We start from the raw sequence: 12,502 nt of genomic DNA, 5'->3' as shown, positions 1-12,502 counted from the left end.
AAGCAAGTTGGTATGAAGGAGTGTTTTGCAAAGAAAGTTATAGCAGGTATAAATGGGATTCGACACCCTCGAGGAAATTGCGTGAGGATTGTCAAAGACAAGTGGAAAAAGACATGGAAAACTTCCATACTTTTAGGACTAAACAAAAAGGAAGATTAGTGGAAGCAAGAGAGAGCAGAAGTGTAAGACATAATTAACCGTTGATTTTCAAAAAATTAATTAAAAAAAAAGCAAAAAAAGGGAGAAGAAAAATGCTTAAAACGAAGCTTTCCACAAGGGAGAGGCACTTGGTAAACAGCAGGCCTCTTAGTAGGTCGTCGGCCACGGATCCTGACAGCCTTTGTAATCGAATGGCCATCGAGTGGAAAAGTAATTGAAGGTTAACCACCAAAGCGGACCCTGATGCTTTTTAGATAAGTGGTTTACAATCCTCATCGGGTTCGAAAAGGAGAGTAAAGACTATGCAGGTTTCTGCTCCGATATTTCGGAGGACCGTCAGATCAACAGGGGTGTTTTCGCATGGTTTTTAGGTTCTAAAAGTGATCGAATCTTAAGTTTCAAACCGGACCTAAACTTTCATAAAAATTGGCTCACATTCCTTATCGGGTCCGTGAACCGGGTAAAAGGGGCGCATGTTGCCAAGACAATAGTTTCGTGGCTGTCGGATCTCATGGGATCATGGATGGAGACTTATTTTGTAAGCCTCAGGTTGAGGGTTTCAAGTTTATTTCAGGTTGTGTAGTTGGCTACTCTTCATAGGGATAGCCCTGTTTGATCCTTACTTTGTAAAGCCATGTAACATATGTATTTTTTCATGTGGTTAATAGAAGGCTCCACTCTTATTTGACCAAAAAAAAAAGTTTAGAAAAAATCGCAAACAATTTTTTAAATTAAATTATATAATAATATAAATCATTTTTTAAACTAATAAAAATATATATCATAAAAAAATTAATTAGAATGAATCTCACTCTAATATCATAAAAAAATAATTAGAATGAATCTCACTCTAAACCCCTGCTAATGCCAATAGTTAATAAATTTATATTTATTTTAAAATATTAAATTTAAAAAATGGTATATTATCATATTTAATTTAGTTGATTACTTATTCTTTTTGAAAGGACAATATAACTTAAACTTGATGAAGTTTAGGTCATTAATGTTATGGAATTCATTATTCAAGTTAATTTCAACTAAACTTTAAATGTCACCATGATTATGACTAATATAAAATGTAGATCATTTTTTTTAAAATATATGTTTTTTTTTTGCTAGTATCTTAAAAAAAATACAATTAAGTTTAACAAATGAATTTTGAAAAATTAAATTTCAAATGATATATCTTTAAAATACATTTTCCTTAACTTTAATAAAATATATTTAATATTTTTAACTTTATTAACCATGATCTTTTACATAAACAAAATTGGAGTCCAACGGGACTCTGTCTCTACAACTAAATAAGTCAATATACAATATTTTAATATCTTTAACTTTATTAACCATGGGAGATCTTTTACATAAACAAAATTGGAGTCCAACGAAACTTTTTCTCTGCAACTAAATAAGTCAATATACAATATTTTAATATCTTTAACTTTTTTTTTTTTTTTTTTAACTAAAATGGTTATGATTTTATTTATTTGAAAAAACCTTGGGTCTTTGCCCAAGCGGCTCCAATTACATTACAGGTTTCTATCTGTTGCTGGTTTGGTTCTACTTGATTTTTAGGGCATTTGTACAGTGCTTTCACTGTTTACAATTAACAGTCCTTTCATCAGAGAGCTGCCTTTGTTTGCCAGCTGGTCTGCTTCACCATTTGACTTTTTGAGAATATGATAAAACTTACATGTGTTGAAGTCTAGAAGAACTCTCTTCAATCTGTCTAGTATTTTGTTGAGGCTGGCATTGCTAAATGGATTTCCCAACTTTAGGCTCTTTATTATTAACTCTGAATCTCCAAAAACTTGGAGGTCTTTGATGCCTTTGTCTCTTGCAATGTGGCAGGCTTTGAGAAGCCCAAGAATCTCTGCTTGATTGTTAGATTTCTGGCCTAATCCCCAGCTGAAACAATCTTTTGAAGTCCCGTCAGTAGAGTATATGACCCCCCCTGCACCTGCATCTCTGGGATTGCCTTTACATGCTCCATCGAAGAAAATTGTGGTTAAGTTTTGTGACCGCCACCATAGCTGGAATTTGTCATCTTCATCTCTTATGCGCCATTCCTGATTTGCCTTCTGTGGGGAGAGGAGCTGCTTGTGCGGATAGGGCTCTAGCGGGCCAAGCCATCTTTTTTCTTCAGGCAATAACAATGGATCTTCTTTAAAATACTGCTGTTGGGCTGCTTCTAGTAGAAAAGATTTAGCTTTTTCTGCGACTTGCAGTGGAGTATGCCTCATCTCTCTGAATATCTGTTGATTTCGAGCTAGCCAAAGCTGCTAGCACACATACTTTGGGATAGCTGTCCATATTTTTTTCCAGAATGATTTGGAGGGGATGCACTGAGGATAGAAACTATTCCAAGTGGCATATAGATCTGCAACAGAGATTTGGGAAGGCAGAATAATCTGAAAATCATGTAAAATAATACTCCATACCTCTTTTGCAAAATTGCACTCCAAGAAAAGGTGCTGGGCTGTTTCGAAGTTGCTGCTGCATTGTACACATCTGTGAGGCCCTGCTATATTCCTTTTTTCCAGATTGTCGCCAGTTAAGAGTTTGTTATGAGCCAGGGTCTAGAAAACGAAGTTCACTTTTGGAAGGGCTAGAGGTTCCCAGACATTCTTCCAAAAAGCTGGGATTTGACTGCTATTTCTTGAAGCCTGCAACGCTCTATATCCTGCTGCTATCGTGTAGACTCCGGACTGACCCCATCCCCATTTGTCTTTCATGGCTCTGTTGATAGGTGCTGCTTCCTCCAACAAATCTTCAAGCAGAGTTTGTTGGTGAGTTAACCGCTCTGGGACTCCATGGAAATCCCATCCTGCCCAATCCCCGCGATGATCCCATTTTGACAATTCGAATATGGTGTTAACTCCTGCCTGCTTCAGCCAGCTACTAAGATTAGCTATGTCCTCATTATCCTTCAAGGGTTCTTTCCTCATAATTCTTTCAAGCCACAGATGGGTGCGCTTGCCGTTGCCCGGAATCCTGTAGGCCTGTTTGTTGAAGAATTTACTACTCCTGCAGCATAGTTTCCACACCTGCGTGCTGTTGACTACATTTGCATTCTGAAGATTGCTAAGAGAATTGTTGGGTCTATACTTAGAGCTCAGCACTATACTAACCGGATGGGCGGGTTCATGGATCAGCTTCCATAAGATTTTTCCTCCCAACGCTAAATTTACAAGAGCTGGATCTCTGATTTGCAGCCCTCCATCTGAGTTTATTTTTTTTTACCACGTCCCAGTTCACCAGATGCATTTTATTTTCGTTTCCCTTTCCTCCCTGCCACAAGAAGTCTCTGAGCAGTTTGGATATTTGCTCCGCCACGTTTCTTGGTGCTAAGAGAAAAGCTGCCTGGTAGATTGGTAACGCCTACAGCATTGCTTTGATTAAGATTACTTTGCCTCCCTTTGTCAGCCAATATCCTCCCCATGCTGCAATTTTGGTTTTGATTTTCGAGATTATTTCACTCCAGAGCGATCTTTTATTTGGTCCTGATATAATGGGAAGGCCCAAATACTTGAATCTATCCCAGTTTGCTTGTCCTTTGAAGCCGAGGAGTGTGGTTATGTCAGAGAGCTCCCTCTGATCTATGTTCCAGCTATATACCTCGCTTTTGTTTTCATTTATTAAAGCCCTAGAGGCTCTGCAATAATTATTGAGGACTGCGTTTATGGCTCTAGCAATTCTAATGGAGGCTCCGCCTAGAAGAAGTGAATCATCAGCAAATAACACGTGATTCTGGGCTTCAGCTCCGTGGAAAGGCTTAAGACCCGGGATATTACCTTTTATTTTTTCGGCAGTAAGTTTTCGGCTAAGAGAATCCGCCATTATAATGTACAGGAATGGGGAGAGGGGACATCCCTGTCTGATGCCCCTCTGACTTTGGAAGAAATTCGTGGGGCGGCCGTTGACTAAAGGGGCGATCCAAGGTTTTTCAATGCAGGCTTTGATGAGGTTGACGAATTAATGCGAAAAACCAAATGAGAGCAGGACCTTGCAGAGGAATGAGCGATCCACTCTGTCGAAGGCGTTTGCCATATTTAACTTGACCAGCATGCCTTTTTCATTCCGCTGCTTGCTAGAATGGATGATCTCCTGTACCTAGATTACGTTATCTAGAATATGCCTGCCTTCAACGAAACCGCCTTGTGGGGGAGAGATCAGTTTTTTTAACAGCGGCTTAATCCTGTTTGCTATCAGTTTTGCCAGTATTTTGTATGAAGCATTGCACAATGATATCGACCTAAACCTTGCAAATGTCTCCAGATTGATGTCTTTGGGAATTAGAGAGAGATAAGTGGAGTTTGTTCCTCCGCCTACCTTGGCTTTTCCCATGAACCAGCGTACCATTTTGCAGAGATCAGTTTTAATAATGTGCCAACAAGACTTGTAGAAATGGATTGTAAATCCATCAGGCCCGGGAGCCTTATCTGCGTCCATGGACCAGATGACTTTTATAATTTCCTCCTCTGTGATTGGCCTACAGAGGGCTACGTTTTCTTCAGGGCTGATAAGGGTGGGGATATTGGCAATGAAATCAGCGACTTCCTCATCATTGCTGTGGGTTTCTTCCCTGTAGAGATTCCTAAAGTGGGTTTCTGCAGCTGCTTTGACCTGGTTAAAACCTTTGCAAATGATACCCTCTGATGTTTTGATTTCTGCTATGTGATTCCTAGTCAATCTCGCTTTGTATTGTCGGTGGAAGAAGGAGGTGTTTCGGTCTCCAGCCTTCAACCACAAACTCCTAGATTTTAGTCGCCAGTATTCTTCCTCCTTTCTGAAAGTTTGGTGTGCAGAACGTTGGGCTTTTGTTTCTTTTTCCAGCAGCTCTGTTGTGATGTCTTTGTTTTCCATCTCTGTTTGCAAAGTCTGCAATGCATGAACTGACTCCTTTCTTTGCTCAATAGGAGTGGGTCCTGGTTTCTTTATCCAGTTCTTCAGCGCCTGCTTAGTTGCTTTTAGCTTTTGCTCCCAGACATAGCTAGGGGATCCCGTGAATGTTTTGTCCCAAGCTGCCTTTACTGTCTCTATGTAGCCTTCCTTCTCGATCCATAGGGGGCTGAATCGGAATGGAATGGGCCCTAGATCTTCTTCATCTTCCAGGAGCAGCTGAATAGGTTTATGATCTGAAGCTAGTTTGGGCAGAATTTTTGTAATGATTATCTTTTTATTCATCATTATGGAACTTTGTACCATGAATTTGTCTAATTGTGCTGAGATATGATCAGTTCCCACTCTATTATTGGACCAGGTGTAGATGCCTCTGATAGGATTGAAGTCCAGCAAGTCCCAGCGCTGAAAGAGTTCCTCCACCTCGTCTAGCATAGGGTCTCTATTACTTGTCCCTCCCCTCTTTTCTTTGGCTTTCATAATAATGTTGAGGTCCCCTGCTATGATAATATTGCTCGGGGATGTCTGCTCTAGAAATACTGAGAGGGAGTTCCAGCATTCTCTCTTTTCATAATAAGAAACAGGGACATAAAGATTGAAAAGGGAAATAGTAAACTTACTTGCTTTATGCATCAATTCCGTGTGAATCCAGTGCTGTGTTTCCTTGTGGTTTTTCAGCTGAAAAAGGTCATCATTCCAGAGTGTTGCCAGTCCTCCAGAAGTACCCCTTGAGCTGACAGCTTTGCCTGCTCTTTTATTCCACTTTGAGCTGCTGATCTCTAGAAGGGCATGGCCTTCTATTTTTGTCTCTTGGAGCATGAGGATATCTGAGGGCTCTGCTTTCATAAGATCCTTGATTGCTTCTATTTTAGAGGGGTTCCCCAGTCCTCTACAGTTCCAAGAGACGAGATTCATTATTTACTTGAGGGGGTATTGAGCCCTCCCTTGGAGGGCCTTGGTCTGATATTTCGCCCAATAGTCATTTCTATGGTAGCTTGGCTTCCTTGTGTTTTGAGTCTTTCTGCCTCCTCCTCCCTTTTTTCTTTGCGGGATTTCCTTCCAGCTTTTTTCGTTTGTCGCTCATAGGTTTCATCCTCCGAGGAACCAGAGCTTTCAACTGGTTTTTTTCTTGCTATCTCTGCATATGAGGGATTGGAGGGGCTGCCCTGGTTGGCCTCGATCTGGATTGCTTCCCCTACCTCCTTGTTTAAAGGTGGAATGTCCGCCTGTTCTTCATTCTCCTGGGATGGGATGGCTTGATTATTCTGAGCCCTTTCTGTCCCTTTTGGATTTACTTCCGTTTCCTAGTTGGCTTTGCTGCTGCTAGGGCCTCCGTCCGTGTTACCTTTGCCAGTTCCTTTTTTTGTGGATGCATTCTTCTGGACTAGGGTCCATTGTTCCCCATTCTGTTTGTCTGCTTGCTCCTCTGCTCTCTTTTTACAATTCTTTGCAAAGTGGCCATGACCATGGCAATGTCTGCATTTAAAGGGTAACTGTTCATAGTCCAACTCCTGGACATGCGTCCACCCAGCTACAATGAGTTTGATGGCTTCCGGTAACCCCTCCTCTAGGTCCACTTCCACGCAGATACGGGCACATGAATACTGGTCTTTTCTCGCTGCCTGATCTATATATTTTCCCATAGCGTTACCTATGATCTGTAGAGATTTTTGGTTCCAACAGTGCAGAGGCAAATGTGGGAGCCTAACCCAGACCGGAACAGCAGAAGGGATGTCCTGGGTGGGGTCGAAATCCGGGGACCATTTGTTCAGGTAAAGGCCTTGGGGCCCCATGAAATACGGTCCATTTCTAAAGATTAAACCTCTGTCATCTGGGTTTTCAAAGACAAACATGAAGAAACCCTTACCTACGAAATAGCTTTTAACTCCTTCTTTGATCAGGGGCTTCCAGTTCCTTTGGGTCCATTCGTCCACCGACTTGGGAGATGGCCAGAGGCATGTGAACTGGCCTATAAGGCCTCTCTCCGCGAGGTTCAACACTGCTTTACAAGTTTCTTCTTCTGGTAGGGCTACCGATGGAATCGTATCCAGCTTTTTAACGAACTTCTGCTGTGAAGCTGAAGGGGGGCGCTTTGGTCCTGCAGCAATCATTGAACGGAAGGCTGTCACCTCCGGAGCCGGTGTAGGATCAGGGTCCCCGCTGCCCTCCATTGGAGCGGCAAAGCGGATTGAGGGCGCAGGGAGCTAGGGCGAGCTGCAGCAGACGGGAAGCAGAGCAGGAAAGTATTAATATCTTTAACTTTATTAACCATGGGAGATCTTTTACATAAACAAAATTGGAGTCCAACGAGACTCTATCTCTACAACTAAATAAGTCAATATACAATATTAAAAAGATTTGACCAAACTTTTACTTCAAAATGATTAGTTATGTATATGTTCATTGGCAATATCTCAATCACCTTTACATGAGAAGGAAATGTGGAATTTGTCATGAGAAGAAATTGAGAATGAAACCTTAGATTAAAGGTGTCTATAAAATGTAATTTTAAAAATTTATTTAGTATTTTAATTAACTTTATTTTATAGCATTAAATATAATTAAATATTTTTATAATATGATATAGTAGATATGTTTAAAATAATATTTGAGTGGTATTAATAATAATAAAAGATGTTTTTTTTTGAAAATTCATAAATTTAAATTTAGGGAGAGTAGGGTATATACATCATTATTACGGGATTTTTTGTCTAATAAATAAAGATATATCATATATACCAATTTAATGTCTAACTTGAACTTTTCTTTTTCTTTTTCTTTTCTTTTTAAATTAGTGGAATTGACCATTGGAGCAAGCTCATTATATAAGGTCAATTCCATTTATCATCACTATAAACATTATGTACACCACCTTACTTCTAAAATATATATAAGTTAATTAAAATATCAAACCAAAAAACTTATAATATTTTACATAACATGTTTTATTAATTTTCTAAATAACTTACACCCTTACAAATAATTAATAAGTAATAATAATAAATAAAATATTATAAATTATTTGAAATTTTGTAATTTTTAATAATTTTTTTGCTTAATTGAAATAAGGTTTATATGTATCTACACATTATATAAATTTATAATATTATATTATTTATAATATAATTTATTATTTATTTTAATTAATCTGATGACAAATTAAATCTTAATATAATGAAAAATAAATTATTAAAATGAGTTTTAAATATATTTTATTATTTATATATAATAAATTTATTAAAAATATATAATTTTTAATATGTCGATTTGTTTAATAAATTAATTTTCTATATTTTCTATATGTCTAAATAAAAGAAGTTTAAAGGCTTAAATTTAAAAAATAATATAATCATATTGATAGGTGTGTCAATTTGGAATATTAATAATTATGAGCTTGATAATAGAAATTTAACCTCAATAGAATATTCTAGAATTTTTTTAGTAGTAGCCACATATCAAAGATACAAATTTATCTCAAAAGTAGTTATACATTTTTGTCTTTTTAATTAAATTGATTAATTAAAAAAATATCATATATGTTTTTTTAATGTGTATTCATGTGAAATGTATTATAAAGCAAGTGTTTTCATGTTAATAATGACAGGGTTTTATCAAATTTTACTAGCAATTTAATTTATCTGTACACCAATTTATAACATGTTATTTTTAACCAATTAATTATTTTTTTATATTCAAACATAATTAATGAAAAAGACTTTAAAAACAAGAATATTTTATTGTAAATATAATTTTTTTTTAATGTAAACATGTTATCAAAAAAACACATATAAAATATGAATTTTAAAATATATAGCTTTCTCAATAATATAGGTTGTAATATTTGTTATTTTTTTATTTATATAAAATTTTTGGATTCATTGCATTGGGAAATTTAATAAAATTATCATATAAAATTATAAAACAAAATATAGAAATCCTTTATTATTTACGGATCTTATTTTTAATATTATTAGTAAAAGTGAACTTCTCAACACCAGCTACTCAACACCAGCTACTGAGGGAGTCGATACACTCCATAAAAAGCTTGTGGTTGATTGTAGGGCATGCCCATTACCCAAATCCTTGCTCTCTTGCACAAAATGAACAGAGAAAGAACTCCCCCAAATCCAATCCCCATTCCCATTGCCAATGCTAATAATGACATTTTTTCATCCACACAACTTAACCAACCCATTTTAACATTACTCTCCCCACCAACGCCTTTCATTGGTCTCCTTGTCCGCTTTTGGCATGTTTGCAAAGGATATCCACATATGCATTTATTTCTTTGAAATGAAGTCTCTCTAAATGTGTCGAACTGTGTTCCTATTGGGATTGGCCCACAGAGTTTGTTAAATGAAATGTCTAGAGTTGCCAACATTGTCAATTTAGAAAGATCCTAGGGAATTTGCCCTGACAAATTATTTTTAGCCAGGTCCAATTGCTCCAAAGTAGATATCTCACTAATAGATGTAGGGATTTTTACTTCCAATTGGTTTTTTGATAAATTCAGCAATCGCATGTTGTTTAAACTTCCTATGCTTGCAGTGATTGGTCCTGTAAGATTATTGTTTGAAGCACCAAATATTGTGTTTTTCTCCAACACATATGTTAGACTATATTCAATACCTTTCATGTAAATCCTCAAAACCTCATACAACATCTCAACAGGTAGAGGTGAAGATCCATTAATTGTAAATCTCTTAAGTGATTGAAGATGAGATGGTATGTTCCCACTGAATTTATTGTTAGATAAATCCAACACTTGCAATCTAGTGAGATTTGTAATCCATTGAGGGAAACAACCATGAAAATTATTATAACAACACTTAAAACTCTCATGTCCTGGAAAAATGCAATGAACTTTGGGAGCTCCCCTGTCAGCCTATTTTCTCTTAAATCCAAAAGCTGAAGTTTTGTAGAACTGGACAATGATACCGGTAAAATCCCAAAGAAGTTATTTGAATGGGCAGAGAAAACCCTCATAGAAATTGGAAAGTTTATGTCTAGACTTCCACTAAGCCTATTTTCAGACACCCTTAGCCAAGCTAAGTGGGTGCAATTGCTGATACTCTTAGGAATTGACCCCTCCAACCTGTTGTATGATACATCTAATAGCACAATTGATGACAAACCACCAATACTTTCAGGGATACTCCCAAAAACATTATTACTGAATATAAGTAGTACAAGGATAACTCTAAGCTTGCCAATGCTATGTGGAATGCCTCCAGTAAAGTTGTTTGAATTCAAATCCATGTATATAAGGGATTGAAGATTTCCTATCTCTTTTGGAATTGTACCATTGAGATTGTTGTATTCAAGAGAAAGGTATTGAAGCTTGCTCAAATTGGAAATGGTTGTGGGGATGTTTCCAGTGAATCTATTTTTACCAAGAACTAAGCAGGTCAATTGAGTCAAATTGGCAATGGCTTCAGGTATACTCCCTGTAAGTGTATTGGATGCAAGAGACAAGAAGGAGAGTTGAGGAAGGCTGAATATGCTCATCGGCAATGAACCTTGAATTCTGTTAGCTTGTAAATCCAACTGTGCCAAATTGCTGCAGTTTCCTAACTCGGGGGAATAAAACCTGAAATTTTACCTAATTCAATACTCAGAGCATAAATAGAGAATTCAGTAAGCTCTTTCAAATTGCCTAAGTGAGGAGGGATACTGCCTGATAATTGATTGTGCCCCAAATGCAAAAACTTAAGTGAAGAGCAGTTTCCCAAAGATGAAGGAATGTTTCTCTCCAACCTGTTAGAAAACAGAGACAAGTACTCCAATTTCTGCAACAGCCCCAATTCAACTGGGATTTTTCCACCCAAGGCATTGCCAGAAAAGTCGATGTATGATAATTCAGTGCAATTGCTGAGATCTGGAGGGATGAGACCGTCTAGTGAATTGAATCTAAAATCAAGATATGCTAAACTTCTCATCATACCTAAAAATGAAGGAATAACACTCTTAGAATCCATTTGTAACTGAGAGCAGCACCTGTTGTAACTGAAAATTACAGCTTTAGTGGCAAGGTATTGTAGTGATATAAATCGGTCGTCATTTATAAATGAAATAATTTTTTAATCAGACTTTATTAAAATTTAACAATATAATTTCAATAATTTTTATATAAATAAATTTAACATCATGGAAAATTCAAATTTTTAAAATTTTCTATCAAATATTAATTAAAATTAATAAAAAAAAATCATTAAAAAATTATTTCATTTGCCGGTGTTTCCGCGCATATTTCCATCGCTCACAGGGATTTTTCGGTCGCCTTGACGGACTGTCGCGTGATACGCAATTTGCTCGTCAAAATTCTATCTCGTCGGCGGATGGTCGCAAATCTTAATGAATCGCCGGAAGTGGCAAAGGTACAACGAATCTTATTTAATTACTTTTATTAAAATTTTACAGTTGAAAATAAAAATAATTATAATCTTATATCTGAATTAGTCTTAGAAATTCATTACATTTTTTTTTTTAAATAAATTTAAAATATTTTTATTAAAATGTGGTCATAATTTCATAGCAATTAGAGTTAGGAATTTTCAAATTCATTAGATCCAGGAAACCATAAATTTGAAGTTAAATAATATTATTATTTATTTGGTATATCAATATTATTTTTGATTATTCAATTAATTATTTTTCTCAAGGTAATAAATTATTATATGTAATGAAGAGAATTAGAAGTGTAAGAGTCTATTTTTCTTATTCAAAATATTTTTATATTCTCTTGTCATCTATATGCAAATGACATGGCCAATAAAAGAACCCTGTTAACACTTACAGAAATAGTTATAGGGCACTTTTTGCCCCCATCTCATAACATTCATTCATGAATTTTTTTATTTCAAACATATTGGAAAGTAATTGCTTTGTGTCAGGCTAACCTTCTTTGCAAAAATCAACTTGTTGGAAGAAAATATAGAGCAATACCCACAATAATTTGATCCTCTTTTATAAAATTTGAATTGTATAGAGCATAAGGCTTTGAAATTTTTTGGAGTGTTCCAGAATTTTAGTTTAATGGTAAGTTATAGTTGACCAAAAATTCTCTTGCTCTGTGGAAATTACTTTCTTTACTTGCAAATTTTTATGATACAAATTATCATTTCAATTTTTTTAAGAGAAGTTTAAACATTTTATGTTTGTTTTCCTTTCTTGATCATGTTTTCTAACTAATTTTACTACAAATCCCCATTAAAAATTGTTGGAATTATGAACCTTAGTTGTTAAATTTCTATAGAATATATACCTTGTGATTTAAAAATTGTTGGAATTATAAACATGAGTTATTAAATTTATATAGAATAAATGCCCTGACATTTTCATATGGTTTTAAATCTAATTATACATTCCAAAATATATTACAAGCCATGAAAACTAACCATTCTATTCTGGAAGCTCGGATTTAACTTCTAGTATTTTAATA

General features: G+C 35.9%; 1 protein-coding gene across 1 annotated transcript; it reads right to left on the bottom strand.

Moving 5' to 3' along the window:
* Nucleotides 1–2,738: 2,738 nt before the first annotated feature.
* Nucleotides 2,739–3,999, bottom strand: LOC149190849 (uncharacterized). Its single transcript, XM_089410605.1, has 2 exons — nucleotides 3,573–3,999; nucleotides 2,739–3,382 (listed from the first exon to the last, which is right to left on the bottom strand). Exons 1-2 carry the CDS (start codon nucleotides 3,997–3,999, stop codon nucleotides 2,739–2,741), a joined length of 1,071 nt encoding a protein of 356 aa, XP_089266731.1.
* Between the last annotated feature and the right edge of the window lie 8,503 nt (nucleotides 4,000–12,502).

The sequence above is a fragment of the Pinus tabuliformis genome, chromosome 3_1 (assembly GCF_031772625.1).
Source record: "Pinus tabuliformis cultivar Carrire ecotype Pingquan chromosome 3_1, CPIR1, whole genome shotgun sequence".
NCBI classification, from domain to species: Eukaryota; Viridiplantae; Streptophyta; class Pinopsida; order Pinales; family Pinaceae; genus Pinus; species Pinus tabuliformis.
Note: the sequence above shows the minus strand (reverse complement) of the source record. Positions and strands in the feature narration are given on the sequence as shown.